Source organism: Plectropomus leopardus, chromosome 6 (genome assembly GCF_008729295.1).
Source record: "Plectropomus leopardus isolate mb chromosome 6, YSFRI_Pleo_2.0, whole genome shotgun sequence".
Taxonomy (NCBI): domain Eukaryota; kingdom Metazoa; phylum Chordata; class Actinopteri; order Perciformes; family Serranidae; genus Plectropomus; species Plectropomus leopardus.
Window position 1 is genome coordinate 31,757,768 of NC_056468.1, and position 24,275 is coordinate 31,782,042.

At 42.4% G+C, this 24,275-nt stretch overlaps 1 protein-coding gene across 2 annotated transcripts in view; it reads right to left on the bottom strand.

The window, feature by feature from the left end:
• The window catches only part of kremen1 (kringle containing transmembrane protein 1), a 79,147-nt gene that overhangs the window by 43,238 nt on the left and 11,634 nt on the right, over window positions 1-24,275 (bottom strand). For both annotated transcript variants that reach the window (XM_042487472.1, XM_042487471.1), the window contains exon 2: window positions 7,156-7,318. In XM_042487472.1, the coding sequence (XP_042343406.1) occupies window positions 7,156-7,318 (163 nt within the window). The remainder of the gene's footprint in view (window positions 1-7,155; window positions 7,319-24,275) is intronic.

Below are 24,275 nucleotides of genomic sequence, written 5' to 3' on the forward strand. Positions count from 1 at the left end.
CTGCACTTGAAGGCGAGTGTGGCTCACATCTGAGCACAGAGAAAAACAGCTGTTCTTGCCTGGCCTCTGTTCAAAAGGTTTCCTTTAATAACCATTTTCCACGTACCTTAATCAGAAAATTTATGATCACCTTTAAAAAAGCCTGGCACACCGAAACTTCTTATAAAAACCTCAAAATCGTTTACATCAAACTATGTGAGCAAATGCTGGAAATAACATCCTTTGAGCTGTTTTTCATGAGTTTAACTTTGAAGGAGCAGTGTGGATGATATAGTGGCCTCCAGTGGTGAGGACTGTAGATTGCAACCGGCTAAAACTTCTCCCAGTTAGGATTCCTTTTATGTTTTCATCGAATGCTGAATTATTCACAGAGGTTTCCCTCTCTCCAAAACAAACAGACCAGGTGATTTAAATGACTAACCACTGAACAAAGCAGTTTCACGTTAAAAATCACTGTTTCTCTTATGCCGTCTGGTTCATTGCAGATGTGCTTCAGTGTTCATTGTTCAGGAGATGTTTAGCGGTAGCCAAATTATTTGGAGAGTTCTCTTCCTCTCCAAAACAAACAAACCAGGTGATTCAAATTGGTTAAAACAAAGAACAAACTAATTGCATAATGAAAAAAAAATCGGAGTTTTTCGAACGCAGGTTGCTGTGAGGGGACTGCTAACTACTGTGGCCGACGCAAACACATGAATTTCCCTATCTAGAGCCAGTGACTGGTTGGTCTGTTCTGGGCTACTGCAGAAACATGGCGGACACTGTGGACAAGGACCTGCTCTCTATGTCGACACAAACAGCTCATTCTAAGGTAACAAAAACAAAACAATTCTTATTTTTACGTGGTTTTACACCAAAGATAACATACTTATTATTAAGCTTGGTATCACGGTATTACAGTACGTTTTTCAATACAATTATTAATACAGCCACTCTTCTTTATTACACTCATTGTATGTAGTGCACAGCATGCACCACCAAAGCTAAGTCTGTGGTCTCTACTAGTGAAACAGGCAGCTGAGCTTAAAGAAAACCCAATGCCGAGTGGTGGAGGGATAAGTTATGGGACTGTAAACAGCCGGCGGCCAGCAACGGCAGACAGAGACCATGTGGAATAACAGCATGTTCTTTTACATCTAACTTGGTGATTAAGGATTAATTTCAACCAAACAGGAGCAAGTGATTGTTGGATCAGTCCACTTCTTAACTAAATTAGAAACAAGAGTAACCATGACAGCTTGGGTGAGTTTTATTTTGTGTCTGTGGAGTATGAATGAAGTGGCAATTAAGCCTCGTCAGTCTTCAGTGACTGAGAGAACGCTGAATTCAAAAGGCTGACAGTTGCATTACTCTGTTTGTAAGGAAAATAGGTGTCAGAATATAACCTTTCCTAACATTTTGTAGGTTTTTATTTTGTATTTATTAGTCTGAAGAGCTGAATGTAAGTACCACACTCGCCATATGGGGTGGGTGGGGGTGTTACCGCCACACAGTTATACTGTCATATTCACCAGTGAAATTTCAGTAAGATATGAAGGTATGATATATTACATAATGTCAAAGCCTACTTCTTATGTTATCTTCCATTTCATGATATATATACATACATATCCCTAAAATCCTGCACACTACACCTTTAAGGGAGATTCTAGGGGGATTTTTGTTTAGTTAAACTTATAAAGACATGAAAAAAGAAAAAAGACGAAAGCCAATTTGGAGAGAGGAGAAACGTTGATTGGAAATTTGTGGTGAAAGGCTTGTCTGGATTGGGATTTGAGGTCAACAGCAGATCAGAGTCTGGCAAATTACTGCCTGAGAGAAGACTTTTTAATTGACTTGGATGAATTAGCATGCAAACTGCTGCCTGCTGCTGTGCTGCATGAATGCATGTATTGAAGACGAAGGCACGTTGGGTGTGGAGCGATATGTATAGTCTACTGTCTGTTGTTGATCTCTCACTGTCTGCTTGAGCTAAATATGAGGTTGAGATGTTACATGTGTGGCTGGTAAACACAAGACTATGTTTCTTGATTAAGGAATCTGTACATATTACACAGGAGGCTTTTTTTTCACCTGCCACTATTGGTATGCATCCATGTAAACAATTTGGGGTTTTATTTGTCCAGGATTTAAGGTATTTCTTTCTAAGATGTCTTATCTTATTTTGGTTAATCTAGAGAATTCACTGTCTTTTTTTTCGCAGAAAGTACGTCCACTGAAAATTGTGAGGCCTCAAGATTATTAATAATATCATTAAAACACTGTTTCTGGGAAGAGAAGATAACTAACTGAATTTTTAGAGGACCACAAATGAAATAGGAGGAGCTATTTGGGGAGCACCTGGACCCAAAGTAAAAAGACGTTACATGACTCACAGTCTGAGCATCTCTACTGCTTAGATTGGCACAACACGCTCCTGGTTCAATCATGAGTACAAAACTTCATCAGAAGATATGTAGTGCCTTTAAACAGAGTTGGTGGTACAAGTATGTGTATAAAGAAACAAAAACGTAGAGGTAGAAGTTAATTTTGACTCCGAAGGTGCATTTCCAATCTAGTCAAGAAGCTTTAAATGTTGTTATTTGTGCCGTTAAAGCTGGATTACAGCTAAAGGTTACACTGTAAAAAAGACTGACTTTGGATTCTGGATAATTTTGGATTGATTAGGCAACTTGCCTTTTAGGGAAACTCGTTTTACTATGTTCCGTAACAATACAACTACAACGCTACTAGTTGGAGGCAGAAATCTCAAATCTCAGATATCTCAGAACCTCACCAAATAAAACCCAAACTATCTGCATGACTTAAAACCAAGTTCAAGTTTGTACGTAATCTGGGTGAACCGACCTTTCAAAGAAACATGTACATACACATGAGTCGTACATCTTATTGCATGAAGTTAGTTAGTTAGCACTCCAATTCTGAGATTACCATAACTTTGATGGCAGATGCTTTAGCGCCATGCAGTACATCTTCTCGCAGGACAGTTCTATTAAGTTCTTCAATTTAACAAAGCAGCGCACTCGGATTGTAATGCATTCATACAAACGGTGGTCGACTTGGCTGCAGTTTGCCTGACCCCAGATTTGCACCTGACATCATGGAGATTCAATTACAATCAACCTGGGGAACACTATTCACTCTGGCATTTCCATTATCTCATCTATGTAAGGAAAAAGCATTAGAAGCAATAGTGGACACTCATAAATTGTACTGTACACACACACACACACACACACACACACACACACACACAAACACACACACACACAAATGCACCTCCATATAAATACCCAGGAAATGCCGGCAAAGCTATTCAACCACCCACTGAACCGTCATGCACTTCACGCCCTCATACTAATGCACTGCAGGGAGAGTCCAATATCAGTCTGTAGGAACAATAGATTGGAAGGAAAAATAAATGAAATATCAATCAGGACTTCAGTTTCTGAGATGTTCTTCTTATGAATGTTGTGAGGTATTCAAAAAAGGTCAACAAAGTCCTTAAGGAATGAAAAAAGCCTTGTTTAAGTGTGAAACTAAGGAGTAACGTCCAAGCTCAACACCAGACTTGAGAGTGGATCATTATATCATTTGAAATTTTGAAAGGAACCACGTCACTTATCAGTAAGATGATACTCACTGTTGAAATGATTCTTGCTAAGTCTCAGCTTAGACACGAGAGCTGTTGTCCTTTTCCTGAGGCTTTGTGCTGCTTTTTTTTGCAGGGGAACAATGTGACATTTCCCCTCTGCCCAGTTTCTCCCTGTTTTCACTGGGTTTTTTATAGCAGGCTATAAAGATGAAATGTGGGGGCTGTTAGGCCTCTTTCTGCAGCACCACTGTGGTGCCCTCTCGACTAAATCACCACCAGGAAAACACCAGTGATGGGACAAGAAGCGGGTTTGTAGTCCTCTCCTTGTCTGCTCCTCAACATCTGATATGTGCTCAGAGCCGCGTGTAAAAGCTAAAACCTGCAGCGTCACATTATCCACCTGTGCCTTGGCCGCAGCTCTCATCTCATAAAACCCCCAATTGGCCTCAGGGTCGGACATGCCGAAACTGCCCTGGCTCCCCTTTTTCTGTACCCCTATTTTGTCTAAGAGTTACCACCTATTGTGGCGTTCTAGCCAGAAACAAAAATGCAAGCCTAACATGAAAGGTAGACAGCGCTAGGGTAGGAAGATGAGAAAGATTAAAGAAACGCGGGGAACAGAATTTGAATCGCAAGATAGATTTCATATTAAAAAAGGAGATTTGTAATCCAAATTGAGCAACAAGGTCCAAGCCATCTCACAAGCCAACTCTGTGTGATCAAACAAATCAAACATTACCCATCCTGCTTTGTGGTGCAGCGTTTCCCACAGATTTGGATTGTGAGTGTGAGTGTGTGAGTGTGTGTGTGTGTGTTTGTGATGGGGGGATGTGGATTCTGTGTACCCTCTCTGGATTCTGAGGTTTTTGCAGGTCCATGATTGCAGCACAGGCAGAACTCTTCATGAGGTTTTTTTTTTTCCACGGCAGCAGTTTGTAGGATTTAAGTTGCAAGATGGAGAACTGATGAGTAAAGTCTGTGGTCGGATCAATCTGAACTGATCAGATCAAATCAAGTGGTTAGAGAAGCAGCTGCTGCAGATGCAAATGAAAGGAAACTTTCTGTTTCTAGATCCAGCATAAGCATTTATCTTCCTTTTAATTATATTTTTTTGGGGTTTTTTTTTGCTAATTTTCAGCTATTTTTTTCTTGTTTCTTGCTATTTCAGAAATAATTTCTTCTCAAGTTGCTCGCTGTCTTCTTCCCATGTTTTTGAAAGAAATTGAGCCAATTTACTCAGAAGGATTAAGAGCACAACCAATATGTCTGTGTGAGAGAGAGAAATGGTAAGGCTCCAAGAGTGGGAAAATCAAAATATGGTGGTGAACGCCAATATTGTGGCCGGCTGCTACAAATAAATGATTGTGTGGGAAACCCAGAGTAGGATAACCCTCTCCACTGCACGGTAAATGTTGTGTGCACACCCCAACACACACGCGGGTGGACGCATGCACAAATACTTGACCCTGTGCAGACATGCCATAAATGCCATCCCTCATCTTTTCACAATGAAGTTGCCACTTTGGTCCACACAGCTCTGCACAAGGAGGATGTCTGAGAGGGACTGAGAGAAGTTGTAGCTACAGCCCTAAGTGACAGAAATCCCTCTGTCAGGAGGAAACAAAGCTAGGAGCTGTCAGTGAGTCAGAAAAGCTGCAAGCTGCATCAGTGGCCAAGAAAATAGCCAAATCCAAACAATGAAGATGTCCATTTTGGATCGCTTGTTGGACATAATACACCCCTAATGTGTAGGGAAAGCCTTCCTCGATCCTCTTCATGTATCCTGCTCATAAATCTTCCGAATTCCCATCCAGTTCAAGTAAAAACAAATCTGCCCAGTGCCACTTCAAAGCATTGCTGCGTTATGAGTTTACAACCATGACTTAGAGAAATGTTTCAGAGGCTTTGGGCCGTGGAGGAGGGGGTGTCCTGTTTCTTACGGCTTGGCGATCAGGGCCAAGCCACTGTTCTGGACGTCTCGCTGAATATGAACTGACTCACGAAAGAGTGTGTCTCCCTGCAAATACACAAGTCTGTGACACGCGCATACAACGCTGACAGTCGTACTTGGAGTGTGACTGACGGTTAGAAAGGGTTTTCGAGACACCCAAAGCCACCGTGTCCCTTTACATTCCAGGGATGAGAGATGGAGATTTGCTTACACAAACTCTTCAAGCATGTTTGTGTCCTTGTGATGACAGGGCTAAGCGTTCGGTTTGGGTACCACTAATAAAATATTCAGCGGCGAATGTCTGAGCAGGTCCCTCGTGCTAAAACTCTTTGCAAAAACGACAATGACCTGCTTCTAAATTATTCAAGAAGTCAAATGCTTTGTCCAGGAAGTTGAAAGCGCTGTCAAACATCAGTATCAGTCTGAGTTTTAAAGGTGCTACTCAAAGCATTTTTACATCAATAATATCAATCATAATTGTCATAAACAAACAAGATAACTGTAGAAAAGATTGTCAGCTGAACACCGTGAGCCACTGCTGAGGATTTTGTGGACAATCTGATGGATTTTCAGCATAAAAAGAGATTGCTTTACAATAAAAACCAAGATGGAAAAGTTATTTTTCCAGTGCAGAGAAAGCTGAAGCCTACTTGATATTCTGGGGGGTGAAATGAGTGAAACGCTTGCAGAATAATGTCTCACTAAATTTTTTCCCTTAGCTCTATTTGTAGCCTCTGTAAAACAAATGCACCTAGCGACAGTTTACCAACACAGTCAAATCAATCAATATTAAAAACACTGGATGTTTAAAATGCTACATGTAACTCTTCAAAATGAGTGTAGCCTGCAATGAAAATAATCTCAATAATCTCATCTCAAATATTATCAGTGACATTCCAAAAGGTTTCAAAAAGACATCTTTTTCATCGGTTTCCATAACTTTTTCACAATTTTTCAAATGTTCCTCTAAGGTGTGATTGTGTCTCTTGAAATACTGGACAGTTGTATCTCTAAAGGCCTCCAAAAAGTGGCCCCACTTTGCATTAAGGTGTCACAAGTAAAAAAGATTGGGAACCTCTGCTTTAAAGACATCTGCTCTTGATATAACTTATCCCCTTTTGACAATATCCTCCTGTCCTTCCTGTCTTCCTCTCCAGTTTGACAATCATTGGTCCTAATTACGGTTGGTAGAATGTTAAAAAGTAGCTGAGGCGACAGTTTGTTCAGATGTGTCTCTCAGTTTTCCTAGGATGCCGCTGAAAGTGAGAAAACTAAACACAAACCACCATCACCACAACTGAAAGCCTCCCTCTCATTTCATCAGACTAGACAAAGTGAAAAAATCATCAATGACGCAAGGCACTTTTTCCTCTCTGTTGTTTTTTTTTCAGCTCAAAATGCTTGGGGAGTGTCTGCAAAAACACAAGATGCATCGACCAGAAAAACACGAGGCGCTCAGAAACGCAAAAGCAGCACGCAAAATGCTTCACTCTCATTGAAAACATTTTTAAAAAGTCACACACAGGCTGCTAAAATGCACTCTGTCTGATCAGGCCCTATGTGTGTTACACCATGAGTAAACTTCCATTTTCATAAAAAAGGAACTCACCTGCAGTAGTTGTGGCTGCCCAAACCTCCCTCTCCATTGGGGTATTTGAGGGTGTTGTAAGGGTGCTGGAAGGTCTCATTCCAGAAGAGGCAGGGTTTACCACCATGCAGGCTGGTCTGGTTTTGGAAACCCCTGTAGTCCTCTCCGTTGGCAGTATAACACTCTGAAAAGAGAGAAATAAGATGGAGAGAGTGAGAGAAATCTCTGGTGTCTGCAATAAAGGATTAGACGTCCATTAAGATGGAAATCAAAAGCTTGGCGAGAGCTTTGAAACAGGCACGTATAAAAGGCAGCCACATATGTGACCTGCTTTATTGAGAATCTGGATTCAGTGAAATATTCTTGCGCTATTAAAAATGTTTTAATGTGTTTGGAATGATCATAGACGATACATTTGGAATAATTGTATTCTTTGCCCGGGCTCAAGTTTATTTCAGCTCTGGCCAAACATGGTAAAGCAAGATCAATCACAGCATTGTTTCAATTAATGTCAACGCAGGAGTGTAGAAAAAACATGGCCCACAGATATACAACCAAAAGCAAACATGGCTCGAATTTCCAGGAAGTGTATGACAACCATATGGCCGACTCAGAGAGAGGGAGTGAGAAAGAGAGAGAGCTGGTTTCCCAAGGCAAAACAATGGCTGGTGAAAGGCTTTTCTTCCCCGAAAGAGGGAATTTAAATAAACAATGGCTGATGGGAGGGTGATGTGCCATCACTCCTCAGCGCCCCCAGCCCCGGGGGGGGGGGGGGGTCCCGTCAGGAGAATTTTAACAGCTACAACTGAATTCCTCTTTTGATTGCATTAGGATGGAAAATATTAATTTATTATGTGACTGTTATGATTACTCATGCTGCAGGTGCTCATAATTACAGCGACTGTTGACAGAGCAGGAGACTCCTTCAGTGTAAACAGCCGAGATAACCGTGTATATATGTAATTAAATGGGACTTATTATGGTTTTCCGTATTTTGTGTCTTAGTGTTACAATAACGGATATTCATATTAAACATGGCTAAAAAGTTTTATATTGAGCTCAACGTTTAAAAAATAATGAGCAAAAATCTCAGGTTTCCTACTGATGTGAAAACGCCGTTTAAATCATTTTTTGCTCCTCTATCTTCTTTTTTTGTGGTCATCTGCTCCAGGCACCCTACTGCAAGTGTTTACATTATTTAGCTCACACTGCTACATGTAGCTACATGTTACATCAGGGAAACATGTAATCTTGGTTGCCAATATTGTAAATTTCTCCCTGATTTTGGATCATATTCCTGCTGTAACATGCCCAGTTGTGTTTATAATGTTGTGTTGGTGATTTTTCAAGGTAAGCAGGCTTTACACAGTCATTCCTCAGCTGCAAGTACACCGCTACATGTAGCTGCATGCTAACGTCAGGGCATCCTGTAATCTTGATTGCCAATGTTGTCAATTTCATCAAAATTTTATATCATATTTCTACCAGAGCAGGAGTCTGTTTGCGTTTCAAAGCTTATTGATGATATTTCAAAACAGAAAGTGTCACTATTTTCCATTAGGGATCATTTATAATCCCTTTACATGTAAAAATATATATAACAGTTTCACAGTTTACTTTTATGTAGCCTTTTCAATCTGTTTTAATGTGTGTGTTTTTTACAACATTGTGAAATGTCAAATCTTTATTTATTTTAATTTTTTTGGTGGAGGCTTCAAATTTGGGTTTTTGCATTTCCCTGCACTGTATGCTATTGTTTTGTTTTTTGTTTTGTTTTTGTCATTTTGTGAAAAACATTAAAGATAAACATTACTGCCCTCATACTTCCATGCTTCCTTTATGTTGGCATAGATACATCCAATAGATGACCCCTGAGGAAAGAGACAATTTTCACACAACAACAAACAAGATGACGGTTGAGGAGGTCGTTACAATGTTCCTTTAAATGGAGGCAGCGTTGTAGACGGTGATGGACTGTGAGACCATCAAATACATAACGGCATGTGGATGGAGAAAATCTTTTTTACTATATAATCCAATCTTTCCGTTCAGCTAATTTTCAAATGTCTTAATCCTCTCCTACAGCCATATCACCCTTAAACTGCTCTACAATGTCCCCACGCCTTACAGTGGTACTGCTCTCTTTTGTCAGTATTTGGAAGCTTCAGAAAACACGCATAAATATCGAAAAAATGAACGCAGAGAACGGACAGAATGTTCCATCATGTCCGCATCTAACGTAGAGCATAAATCAGCAGATTATTACTCGGCTGCAATGATGGTGTATGGACACCAAGACACAGAAGACCTAGAAATGCTGACTGGGTTTTTTTCGGGACGTGTGCCTTAAAGAAACAGGCGCTAAAACGGAGCATTTCAGAATACAAGTGTTTTAACATTGACAGCATGCGTCAAATAAAGTGTTTTTGGCCATTAAAGCATGCAAGCGTGTTTGAGTAGAAACCTCAAATACAAGTATAAACCTAAAAATAAGCATTATAGGTCCTCTTTATGTTGTACCAGTTTGAAGTTTTGTTACAGTTTATGCATCAACACATCCTGCTTTTCAAAATGTGAAGCAAGAGCACATGGAAGTGCTACAATTATTCTGACTCATGCTTGTCAATCAAACATTAATAAGAAAAAAACCAAAACAATAATATTCGCTTGTTTGGCTCGTCTCCATGGGGTCTTGTTGCTATGTACGTGGTTAGCCAATGACCGGCCCCTTTCATCAAGTCAAGCTGTCGGGGCTGAGTATGAGCTAATGCATTGCAATATGACAGTCATTACACCCCTTGGTGAGCCAGCTGTGCTCCAAGGCTCTTTCTCATTCCCTTTCGAGTCCAAAAGGTTTCCCAACTTCCTCTCTCCCTCCTATCTTTTCGTCTGTTCTCGTCTCTCACCATCCTTTACTTTTTTCTCCTTTCCTGCTTTTGCCTTTTTCTGTCATCCCCTTTCAACTCATAGACAGACAAACATTTCTTCTGGGATCGCTTAGCCTCACAGCCTTGTAATGCAACTTCTGTAGCCTGTTGCCAGGTTCTTTGTAGGATGGCAGCCTCTAGATGCTGTTTCACAGGTCTAGAGGAGCCAGGAAGCATCAATAATGGCAGTTAAAAGACTTAACAATGTTTATTTTTTTATTTGTGGGTGATCAATAAACTGCCAAATTAAAAGTCTGTTCAGAAAGTGTATAATGTAGGGCAGGGATACTCAACTTCTGGCTCATAAGGTGCCAGGTGGCCCCAAAACCATTTTCTAATTCACAATAAAGATAAAGTGATTCACACTGGGAATTGTTTTTGTACTTTATACACAAGGTGCCAGAGTGCATAAAACAGCATGAAATTAGTTTGTTTATCGAAAAAGTACCAGTGGAGGATCCTTGCACCCTCCGACAGAGATCCTGGCTAAGCCTAAAATCTTGAATATAAAATATCCAAAAATCCTAGGAACATCCTAAAATCCTCGAAATGTCCTAAAATCCCTTTAACGTCCTTAAATCCGAGAAACATCCTAAAGTCCTGGAAATATCCTAAAACCATAGGAACATTCTTACGTACTAGACATGTCATAAAGTCATAGAAATGTCCTAAAATCCTAAAAGCATAGTAAAATCCGTTAAATGTTCTTAATCCCAGAAACATCCTAAAATCCAATAAAGGTCTTGAAATCCTAGAAATGTTCTAAGTCCAAGAAATGTCCTAAAATGCTAGAAAAGTCCTATAATCCTGGAAATGTATACATCAGGCTGCGACTGGCCCCTGGTCTTAAACAAAAGTGGCCCCCAAGCAAACCACGTTGAGTATCCTTTATGTAGGGCCTCAATAAGAAATAAATGTTGTGAAAGTTTCATGTGTTTAATAATTAGTTTCTCGTACTTGTTACCACGCTTGGCAATATTTACAGCAGTTAGCTTGCATGCAAACAGGCTTTCCAGTCTCTCTTGCGTCCACCACAAAAGTACTGCTAACACTTAATTTTAGAGTAAATCAAAGGCCCCGGCTGTTCTCAGTGTGTCAGCCAGAGTTGCTTTTAATTAAAGTTGTCTCGGCTGTGTTGTTCACTCAAGCTTGTCAGCCATCCATCGCCCGGCTGACAGGAGTTCGACAGCAGCAATGAGCTGCAGGGGTGTCAGGTTCCTGCAATTATGATGGCACTCTATTGTCGGTAAATGGCTTCGCTCTCTCTTAGCAAATTAATACCACGTCGGCATGTGAGGATATCAACCACCGGATCGTAAATCCACTTGAGAGTGTCTGAGGCGGAACACGACTCCATAAAATTGGAAAAACAGCTTAATGGTGTTACAACAGGGGTCATGCTGTTGCCACCCTTACACGGGGGAGCGATGAGAGGGTTGGAGGACACACCTTATCGCCGGGCTGACTCCCAGAGGACAGGTGAGGTGTATTAAATAATGCACATTATGAAGGGCCCAGTGTTTAAATTAAAAAAAAACATCTGAAAAGGACTCTAATTTACAAAGACTTACAGCACTTCACTGATTCATTGGTTATGCAGTTCCCTTTGTAAATACAAACTTTCTGTCATTTGTACATTTTTATCAACTTTGTGTTACTGTTTAATCTTGAAATTTTGATCAATTATGCAATTTTTTTTTTTTTTTAATCTTTTTCTTTTTATAAATGATCATCGTTATTTAATAGGTGAGTTATCTCCGTAAGCCATTTTTGGCTTCTAACCCTCTCCTGCAGTGTTTAAAATTTTAATTTCTTTTGTCTGTCTTTTCAAACTAAATTAAACTACACTAAACTTAACTTCACTAAACTAAATTAAATGCATTTAAAGAGGTGTTTCACTGCTAGAAAGGTGGGCTTTTAATAAAACTTGGCCTCCATGCAGTACAAAGACCACGTACTTTTGATATTGGTGTTACAAGACAACAGAAAACAGAGAAAAAGGACACTTTAGCTCAAGAGGTAGAAAACCTACAACTACCAGAATGCACTGCACAATACCACATCAATTAACCACCTTGTAATACAGTTATACAGTAAGCTAAAACATGTTTCTAAAACATTTTGAGGCGAGAAATATGCAACGTAGAAACAGAATTTTGGTCTATATTTGATCAGCAGTGCTTAGTTTTAGTATTTGATTGGATTTGAGCCCAAGTTTGAGAAACAGAAAGAGGGGCGGGTCTGTCTTGCTTTGCATCAATATGGGTCATCCAGCAGAGTTTTGCCGAATGAGGGAACATCTAGGAACTTGTTAGATGGAGGGTTGTTTATCACAGTTCAGCTCCACATACTACAAAGCAGGTCTAAAATTGGCAAAGTATCCCTTCATCCTGCAGAAAACCTTAAAGATAAGAAGGCGTTCTTATACCAACATTTGCGTTAACCGCCCCGGTGCAGTTCAAGAATGATGGCATATGGATTTGCATTGTATAATATGACATATATATGTATATGTATATACTACTAATTTGGGAAGAATCAGATGATGAATTTTCAGGGAATTTACATTTTTCTGGACACCGACAACGACTGCAAGAGAAAGAAAGAGAAGGAAACACTGCTATTGAGAGTTTGGCAGCGGCACAAGCACAATCATGAGTCACTGCTCCCCAAAAGCAATCACGACTGTTACTGCCCCAGTCAGAGAGGATAACATCAGGCAGGGACAGGGCAGCCGCCTGCATCCCAAATGAGCTCACGTCCTTCAAATATCTTCCCTTCGAAAAGAGCGGGTATTAAAATGACTGAACTTGGCTGCATGCAGTGCTGCTCAACGCACTGTATCAAAAAGGAAAGAGCCAAATGACTTTGTAAATGTCTCCTCTCCTCCTTCAGGAAACTTTACTCTGGAGTTTCGGGATGAAGCAGAGCTCGTCTGCACATGGTCTGCTTGGAACGAGCCGCTGCTGGCAATCATCCCGCTCTGCTGCGGCCAAGTTAGTTTCCAGGATGAGATGGTAAATATGGCAGCGTTTTGCCACCGGGAGGAGGGGAGGCGAGGGGGAAGGGGGTTGTTCCAGGTGGTTTTAAGGCACCATTTGCTTGTGGTGGGAATGGGAAGTAGCAGATCTGCAAGGACTTGGCGATAAGTGAGGCTATCGTTAAAGATGAATGGTCCATTTAAGAGCCCTGCGGACGGCCACACATCCATCAAGCTTAAGAGAAAAGGACAATTTTACTTTGGAGCGGCGTGGATATGAGCATTTTATCCTTGTCCTGGAGGATGTGAAGAGCGCATCTGCTGATTGGACCGTCAGCACACCAGGCCCACTCCCCTTTCAAACACAGCCAGCCCCCGTCATCTCACACCCCTTTCCTTGTCACCAAGCAACTGTTGCGCTCTCGTCACATGGGCTTGGGCTTTCTTGTGGTTTCATCATGGGCCGTGATGGGAAACAGAGCCACCACCGCATGAAAGGCGGAGAGAAGGGGGGGGAGAAAGCCTCCTATAAAATACATGCAGATCTACAAATAGAAAAAGTCCGGGAAAGGGAAGAGGAGGACTCGCCCTTGACCAAGCCCAGCGCTCACAGAATACTGCACCACCCCGGCGACGGAGAAAAAAAAAAAGGAAAACAGCGGAGGATCGCTGAGAGAGAGCTAATCGCCCTGTTATTATATTTGTTGGGATTTGTGGCTAATGACTTCCACATTGCAACTTCAAATGCACTTGATGCTCCGGGAAAAGAGAGTGGGGGAAGAGAGAGGGAAAAGAGTACGGGGCTTTTGGTCATGTGATCACAAGAACACAAACAAACACGCTTAAAAACAAATGGTTTCTCTGAGACGCGTTGCCAGGTCACACAAGAGCACTTATTTGTTGTGTTTGCTACGAGGGATGAAAAGCAGCGATAATTACAGACGACTGCTTCCTCGCGGAGGGCTGACATAAAGAGCTTCCTTCCATCTTTATTATATGCTTCCAGCTCTGGGGACGGCAAAACAGGCTTAGCGAACGAGCAATATTTCCACTATGACAAAATGACACACAGTGAGTCTATGGTAGAAGCATGCATGTCGAGCAGTGACACCCAACTTATGGTCCTTGGGACAAATCTGGCCCCCTATAGGGAGCCCTGTGGGCCCCCCAAACATTTTCTAATTTACAATAAAATTAGTGATTCACACTGGGGTTTTTTTTTCTACTTTTAGTATGCAGACGGGGCCAGAATGCATAAAACAGCATCAAATTAGAGCTTTTTTTTATCCAAAAAAGTGCCAGTAGAGGATCCACCAGACTCCCGACATGGATCCTAGCTGAGCCTCTAATGTCAAAATAGCCTAGAAACATCCTGAAACCCTAGAAATATTCTAAAAGTCCTAGAAACATCCTAATATCTGAAAAACATCCAACAACCCTAGAAATGTTCTAAAATCCAAGAAATGTCCTAAAATCCTAGAAATTTCCTAAAATCCTAGAAACATCCTAAAATCGAAGTAACACGCTGAATCTGAGAAATATCCTAAAATCCTAGACATGTCCCAAAATCTTAGAAACGTGCTTAAATCTGAGAAACATCCCAAAATCCTAAAACTCTTCTTAAAGCCTAGAAACATGTGTGGGGCTGCTGCGACTGGCCTCTAACCTCCTGTCATATTGCAAAAGAGGCCTACGTGCAAAGTTAGTTGAGTACCCCTGATGTAGAGTATTATGCAAGAAAAAAATTAATCTGTACAGGCACTAGCAACACCAAAAAACTGGAGGCTGCGCGCTGGGAATTCACAACGCTTCCAAAGTCTACAAACAAAGATGACAGAAACGGCAGATTATTAATGCACAACCTGCCACAATATGTTCCCCCTCCACTGTGTCCTGGTAGCCATTACTGTTGTGGGGATCATTAATGTCAGTGTAGTAAGAGCGGAGGCCAGGGCCAGGCCAAACCAGGCCAGATGTAGTGGGTTTCTTTTCTGGGGAGGGGGGGGGGGGGGGCACAGCTGGCTGCAACACAAGTCTGGTTCCCCTTTTCCCCAGCAGCATCCATTTCCACATCAAAACCACATCAGACTTCAGAGGAGCACAGGAAAGACTGCATCACATTATTTATCCAGGTTTCACAGATAGTCACAGATTCAGTGAGGCTCTTTTAATGAAGTCACTGAGGAGAAGTCAGCAACTTCTCAGAGAGGGAGGGGGGAACTCGGAAGTTAATGGACCACACCTCTCCTCCCTGCTTCTGTGATCTCTCCTCTCCTGTAAAAGTTTTTTTAAAGGGCCCTCATGCAAGAGGGTCAATGAAAGTGCAAAATAAACCTCCAATGATGCCTTCCAAGTGATGAGAACAGATGCCTTTAACGAGTATAATCTGCAGACAATGACTGCTCAATGGGATTTTACAGTCCCTCCTTTCATTACATGCTTTTGTCATATGAGGTTGTAGCCCCAGATAACCAGGCCATAAACCATTTAGTCCCAAAATAGCCTTCATCACCACCATTCTTCCCCTGCAAAAACCCTCCGCTGCACCACCTCCTGAGTTCACTACCACAGTAGCCACAGACCCACAGGACTCCCTGCCAAAGTTGCTGGGTAGCACCTATAAAACATGGCCCCATCTCGTTCTACTGCGGCCCCTATTATTTAGCTCCGTAATGGAAAGAGTCTAATCTGCTGTGGGCTGAACGTGCTGCCAAAAAACCCCTCTGTTTGAAGTTGCTTGTCACAAAAATGGAAAGCAGAAAAGGTTCTTTGCCACAAGCTGCTCTCTGGCCCTAAATTTAAGTGTTATGTCTTGACAGATTTTGAAAAATCAATCAGCAAACACACCAAAGCAGATGATACATCCACCTTTGTGGGATTTCCTATCACACAGATGGACCGAGGTCGGCTCTGCGAGCGGACCAGGATGGAACGAGGAGGGACGACTGTGAGTTTTACTTGGCAGACGTTCAGGGAGTGACTGATGGGCTGCAGCCTCTGACAATGACGCAAAGGACATTCAGGGACTCGCTGAAACCCTGGGGGGAAAAAAGCCGCTGGCTAAAAACGTCGACATCAGAGACCCGCCAGCCAACCTGACATGAGGGCGGACAAAGTGTCGCGTTCAATTACGTCCCCCTGGCACCTCCTTCCTCAAGTCATAATCAACATCTGCCAGAAAGGAGGCCACATTTCCAAACAAAAGCTTCTTCACCTCTGTCGTTGTCCTTGTTTTTTTGTCGGTAGTTCCTCACATGCAATTACACAATTCTCCATACAATAAGATGAAATGGGTTTCAGCAGGGATACTCAGCTTGCTTTGCTTGTTTGGGGGCCACTTTTGCAAAATGACAGGAGGCCAGGGGCCACTACCAGCAACCCCAAGTTTTGAGGATTTCAAGTTTCTGACGTTTCTAGGATGTTAACACATTACTAGGATTTGGGGACATTTTAGCATGTTTCTTGAATTTCAGGACATTTCTAGGATTTTAGGAAATTTCTGGGATTGTAGGATGTTTCCAGGATTTTAGGACATTTCTAGGGGTGCAGGACATTTCTATTATTTTTATAGAATATTTAGTATTTTCAGTACATTTCTAGAATTTTGGGACACTTCTAAGATTTTTGGAGATTTGTTGTTTCTAGGATTTGTATGCCATTTCTTGGATTTTAGGACATTTCTAGGAATTTAGGACGCTTCTAGGATTTAAGGATGTTTCTAGAATTTTATGACATTAGGGGCTTAGCTAGAAACTCTTTCGGGGGTTCGGGGGATCCTCCATTGGCACTTTTTTGGATAAACAAGCTCTATTTTTATGTTTTATATACTGACACCTTATGTATACTAAAAGTATAAAAACAATTTTCAGTGTCAATCAATTTATTTTTATTGTAAATTAAAAAGCTGATGGGGGGGTACGGATTTGGCCCACAGGCCATAGGTTGAGTATCACTGGGTTACAAGGTTAAACAAATAAAAGTGGAAATCTCCTGCATACTCAACACAAGCCACTGAACCTGCTCTAAACCAACTCTGACACCAGCGTAAACAAGACTCGTACAGCCAGGAGAAAGCCTGAGTGGAGGGAGGAGGGAGGGAACACAGATAGACAAGCCAAGAAGGGCTGAGGGTGTTTGAGCTTTCGAAGGTGCATACTTAGTGTCTGGGATCGATCCATCCTAAATTAAACCAAACTGCAAACTGATGCAGAGCATTGAGACTGAAGGAAGGATTGTTAAAGACAGAGGGATGGCAGGGGAAGCAAAAATTAAGCCGAAAGAAAGAAGGGAGGCAGAGTGAGTCAGGGTGGGACAAAGAGCGTTTTTATGATCCCACAGATTGTTAACCCGGGCTCTAATTTTCTCCTTCTTGTGCATAACACCACTGAACCAAACACTGGGTTTATTTCACATTTCCCCGTGTTACAGACGAGGCCGACAAAGACCAGGCTTGTAAAATTAACAGCAAACATGGAGTTAGCGTCTCCAACGCCACAAAGGTACAAATCTCATTCCAGAGGAGCTCTGTGGCGCAGCTGCATGCTGGGGCCTTTTCACCAGCAAACAAACAACCGATGCAAAGCTTAAGGGAGAGAAATATGCCTCGCTAATGTGTATCTTCTGTGAAGAAAATAACACAACCCCATATGGGCTCCTCATTGCATGCAGCCTTTGATAACCGGAGGATCTACGGCTTGTGATACAAGTCATGAAGGCTTGCTGCTGCCAATGCCATGCATGGGGGTGTTTCAAACTCTTCTTCTTTGTTTTGCCTGCAAATGGATGGTAAAATGATCTCTCAGTCAACTTGCACAGTCAGACACCCTGATAAACATATGCAGTGACAAAACATGCATTAATCTGCACTCCTGCCCACATCATTCCAGCTCTTATTTTCTCTCCTTCTCCCCCCCTTCCCTCCCTCATACTTCCCCCTCAGATGCACTTACAGTACGAATGAAAGGGAGCAATTTTCATCAGTGGAGCAGCCGCAGTATTTTAAGATGGATCTGATGCGGAGGGAAAGGACACACACATAAACATGCACACAGGCTCCTTTGTTCCCTCAATGGCGGGACCAGTGTCATTGTGGTGATGCCATTCTCACCCACTCATCACTGCACTGTAGATATCGCCCACTAAGTATGTGTGTGTGTGTGTGTGTGTGTGTGTGTACACGTCTGTCAATTCCCTAACTCAGCCTCTCAAAGGCCTTAATCAATTTGCGGTAACATGATGTAAGCCGTGCGGCCAGTGCGGCTTCAGTTGACCTCCTGTCCGCTCTCTTTTGTAGGATGTTTCCCGTTGTTCTGACGATAACATTTTGATTCATTCTCAGTGATGGAGCTCAGATCGACACGCAGGCCCTCTGTGCGCTGTACGTTAAGCCAGTTTAAGCTATAACATAACAGCCAGAACTCAAAAAAAAAGGTGAAGCATGAAAGAAAAGGGGTTGTCGCTAAACACACCTGTTTTCGATAGTCCTGTTTGTGCTCAGGTTAGCTGCTATCTGAGGAATGTAAATTATATGTGGTTCGGGTTGAGGCTCTGTCAGTGCTGTTGCAGGAGACTGAGTGCAACCATTACACACACACACACACACACACACACACACACACACACACACACACACACACACACACACACACACACATCACCTCCTCTGTCTGTGTCTTCTTCCCCGAGGTCATGTGTGAATGCAGGGTTGCGGGGAAGGTGAGGTCTGACTTGGATAAATAAAGGCCTAGGGGTCGAGAGGAGGGAGCCATGTGACCTGCCCTGCTAGTGCAAACAACAACAACAAAAAAAAAATACACACTGCTGCACCAGATCAAAAGCTCAGCTCTTTTTCCTGTTTAACACACAGAACGATGCCTGACTGAATCATAACAAGACTCGCGGCAAGAGAAGCTGGAACCATGGTGCCAAAGAGATTTAAAGGATCTGATAACAAAAGTACTTTTACAGATGGGAGTTTTTTTGTTTGGTTTTTCAGGATCTGAGCATTTACTTCATGTTCATGCACATATCTTCGCTTCTGTAACTTATGAGGATGCAGGGACTTTTAAACCTGTCCAAGTTAATAATTTCCCATTACCTGCTTTCTGAAAGAGAGTTTGATTTGTTTTCCTGCTAAGTGTCAGACACGACACAAAAGTATAATCTGGGGAGCAAGAAAATGGGAAGCATTTTTGATTAATTATCTTTCTACTGTGGTTCAACACGTAGGACTGGAATGATATGTTTATCTCCCAATTCAATACTATCGTAACTCCTGGGTGCAAATTTGACATGTTTTGCCTTTGTTAACACTCAACTATGGAAAAACAGTTCAGTCACTTCTAGTGGCTGCATATTGTGAGACATATTTCCAAAAACAATGCTAATCACAAGTTTTTAGAAAGTGATCATTAAGTGAATTATTTTTTCCCCACCCTTATTAATATATTCTGTTCTCATGCACTGTTCCTTTGTATAACTGCAGAAGTAATGCACCATAGTTTGTATATATCCCATGTAACCTTAAACAGTAAGTCCTGCATAACCCATGTTAACAGGAAGGCTGCGATCATGTGACCAATGCACTGACGGGGGTAAAGAAGAAAATAGTCCTCATAAAGACGAGGGAGGTTGGGGTGGTGGATAGGTCACAAAACACAGGACTTTCACCTGAGGAGACATTTGTTAGGAACTGTGTGAAACAAAGTCATTTTAAGGTACATCATCACAAAAACTACACCTAACCAAAGTGAATTTATTTACCTAAAAGTTACTTTCAGTTTGCAACATCATTTGTAGGGTGGTATTTTGTCAGATACCATTGTTTGAGGATACATTGATCAATGTCTGTTTTGTTGATGTACAGCTGCTCAAAACTGGAAGAATAACAAGCTAAATTGACCTCCTAATCAATCAATCTGTCTGGATATTCTCTAGGATCCGACCACCAAGGCCAGGCATCGGTCTGGGAATCCTGAGCTTTAAGCTTTGAAGCCCCTTTTCAGAAAAGGAACAACACGGTTACTGGAAAATGGCCTTAAGTTGATCAAATGTCTGAGCGAGGCTTAGAGCCATGTGTTGTGATTAAATGTAACTAAAGCGGACCAACGGTGGATTTTGCTCACCCCCTGGGCAACGCAGAGAATCAGATGGACGGGAGGCGACATCACAAGAACAGTAATAGATGTGATATTGAATGCTGTGGTTTAATCAACTTTTACTTGCAGCGGTGGAGGAATAAACTCAATGTGTAGAGCATAAATACGCTCCCATCTGTATCCAATGAATCTCCGACGTGCTCATTTGGAGAGAGTGGCGAACACATCAGGAAAAAAGGCCCCAGCGTGTTTGTTTTGTATAACTTTGTAAACTACACATGGAGGCATTGGTCTGTTCCCTCAGCATTCTTTGGCTTGTTTAGAATTTTTTACACTTTAAATCCATCGACATTGTGGTGAAAACCTAGTTTGCGTCAAGACATTTTCCTTAATCTCTCACCAGACTGAATCGCCTGTTGATGGTTTTACAATGATCATATCACCAAAGCGAACATCTCAATTTGTGGACTGTACTCTGTTATTTCCTAATGTGTTTAAATCTTTTTTATTTCTAAATTACCGTGTCTGCTTGACCTGGTCAGGACATGAATTTCCACTGTATCAAATCACAAAAGGTTGTCAGATAAACCGCAGCAGAGTGCGCTTCTAAGGACACAATAACAGCAGCACAATAGGCTGCAGCAGAGGGGACCACAGCGCTCAACATTCAGACCCCTTTTAACCAGCCACGTCTCCAGTTCCTGATCTTGATTGTGAAAGCGATCCTTTTTCACTGTGGTTTGTGCGGCTGTGGGAAGAGCAGCACTACTGGGAACCAGATGGCTCTGGTAAAAGACAGGGGGCATCCCACCGGCCTCCCTGAGAAGGGGATCCATTACCGAGGATCCATTGAGGGCCGGGGTATTCTGTTTCATGGCATCGGCCGAGTGTGACCACCCCTCGGTTGGCGTTGGTCGTGGGCTGGTGCCACGTAGGCTGCTGCAGACCCGGCCCTTTTTGTGCTCACCTTGGGAAGCTGTATTCACCTTCCATGCAGGGCGGACAACTAAATCAGTACCTCTTGGTGACTTGGGTTTCACCCCTTTTGAGTTGAAGCCACTTTCAAAGGGCCTCGCATCGCAAAGGGATATCAGTGGCTCCGCAGCTCGGGGGACAATGGCTGTTTGTGAAAACTGTTGACTCGGATGTTCCTGTGCATTTGTAAAATTGGGTCCATGGACTGTTTAAGCTCAGTTAACTATCACCGGGGTATCAAAGCTCAAGTTAATGGATGTTTATTTCCATACTCTTTCAAAAGCGACCACACTGAAGCATCGTCTGATCCGCTGCACATTTCCCTGTCACGGCTTCTTAGCTCTGCCCGCCACTGGCTTTGTTCCCTTGTTTGCTGTCCACTTAGCTACGTCTGCTCTCTTCACTTGTCCAAATGTTTGCTCTGTCCACTTAGCCATGTCCACTTGCTTGGCCTTGTCAAATCAGTGCCGTCTGTGGGCGTTTCCTGCGAAGGAGGAAAGGCGACAATTTGCCTCTTCGGCCACAAACTGCTGCAGCTGGACACAAACCAGGCCCCGGGGCTCAGCAGCGAAATTACTCTCCATTTATTTAAAGTGGTTGCCATTACTCTACCGCAGTATAGCACAGACCTCAGTGGCCCTGGCCCAACCATAACTGCAGTATAAAAAGAACTAGGTTCGCCGGACAGGTCATGTCTCACACAGTAGCAATTCAATATCCTCCCGTTATGTTCTTGGTTACGCTTCTCAAAACTCAGAATTGCATGTGACACCACAAAAATACATGGTTGCTTTGAAAGTCAGCCTGTGGAGATTCTTGCAAAAACACCCAGCCGATCACTGGCGAGGTGTTTGGAACATGTTACATGTTTGAATCAAAGAAAGAATAACAGCTAATTTACCTCAATCATCCTATGTCAAAAGCTTTATTAATAGTACGTTCAAAAAGAGAAATGCAGACACAGGAAGCCAGAATGGTTTTGAGTTTGTACCAAAACAAATCAAACCAAAGTCTAATCGTTTTTTCCTGTTCCCCCTCAAAAGCAGAAACAATACAGCAGCCAATGAGCTGTTAGGGAATAGCAGAACTGCACTTCCTTTCATCAACACGCCCACAGCTGATAACGCTCTACTTTGATTTCACATCAGTATATAAATCCAGCATTGTGGAAGAAAGTTATATTCTGTGTAATGTTTTCATGCACCAGCCACTTCCTGCCCGGGGCCTTAAAAACTCCTTTAAAATTCCATTCTCTTTGAATTATATTGAGTTTTGATAATGAAAACAATTGTTTGTTTGAGAGTTAATAGAATTCATAGAAGAACATAAGGCTCTATGGTATTTCATTACTGTTCTCTCACTATTTGATTTCCCCCCTCGCCCTGGAGTGTGTTCCAGCTGATGGGCTCTGACTGCCGCGACGCTGAGAGAGAATGTCATTCGGCATTGACTGGAGTGGGTCTCCTCATGCATACGCAAATGTCAAGGTACACGAAGAGGCCAGGGAACGCAGCTCATGCATAATAGTATTAAAATGTGCAAACGAAGGAAAGGGAAGAGAGAGGTGAATCGGTCGCAAGAAAAGGAGAAAGGACACTTGGAAGGCAGTCTAGATCAGTAGTACTCAACTCATGGCATGCAGGCCAAATCCTGCCCCTGATAAGGATCAAAATAGAGCTGTTTTTACAAAAGAGTGCCAGTGGAGGATCCCCCACAACTCCACAACCCCAGACAGAGGAAGACCACCATACCAAAACATCCTAAAATAAATCCTGAAAACATCATATCATCCTACAAATGTCCTTAAATCCTAGGGATGTTCAGAAATCTTAGAAATGTTCTAAAATCACAACTGAAACTGAACTGAACTGAAATCCGAGAAATGTCCTAAAATCTAAGCAATGCCCTAAAATCCAAGAAACATTCAAAAACCCAAGAAATGTCCTAAAATCCTAGATAGGCCCTAAATTCCCAGACATTTCCTAAAGTACAATAAACAACCTAAAAATCTAAAATCCTAGAAACATCTTAAAATCTTGAAATGTCCTAAAATCTGATAAACACCCTAAAATCCAAGACACATGCTAAAAACGTCTGAAGATCATAGAAATGTGTATGAGGCTGCTGCATCTGGCCCTTGGCCTCCTGTCATTTTGCAAAAGTGGCCTCAAAGCGAAGCAGGTTGAGTGTCCCTGCTGTAGATAGTTTGAGACGAAGACAGTCGTCAAAGAATATGTAAAGAGGTTACATTACTGTAAGGAACTCCATCCAAAACCAACATGTCACAGCCCATTCAGAAAAGTACTCTGACTGGTCTTGACTGACCTTTGAGTAACAAAACCTCACAAACCACCATCCTGGCCACATGAGTGCACTCTCCCACCTAAACATTGTTTATCTCTTTCAAGCCTGACAGTTGTGTACAGCCAGCAGCGGCTTGACAGCTTAATTCCATGTTGTCTCGCGGGACCGCCTCCGTGGATCAGGGACCGGAGTGACACACTCAACCTTGCACCACTTTGTTTGGTGACTCTTGCTGCTCTGTGCTTTACACGACTATCGCACCCGTCACGCCTCGTCACCTCTGAGTGGGGCTACCCATGCACCGCCATCCTCATCCTGAGGCTGGAACTGGCCGGGCTGCTTTGCATGCTGGGTCGCCCGACAAACCGCCTGAGCAGGTGGTGATTTGCACAAGGTGAGAGGGTAAAAAAAAATGAAAGAGTTGCACTCAGCGGAAGTTCAAAAAGAGAAACGGAGAGAGCGGGGGACGACACAGAGAGAGGTACCTTTGATAAAACAAATGTAAGCCTTTGAACACGACAGGACGCGAATCACAGTGGCACGATAATAAGCATGATTGTGTTTATAATAACTAGGTCTGTTTCTCCGTCTTAGTGGTTGGTGGTTTTGTGGGCGGTCCAATCCCTTGGCATGGAAGAGCGAGGGCGTTGCCCGCAACTTGACCTTCGCTGGGCACCACCCAGAGGTCAACAGGAAGTAAATGGGCAGCAGCTTGACACACATTTCTGACCTAGAGCTTTTTTTTGTCTTTCTCTTTTGCCAACTTTGAGCCAGATTCAACTCACATTCGGCCGAGTAAATGAGGGAATTCTTCAAAACTTTGGCCTGTCTTCACAAGTTAAGACATGCTGAGTATCA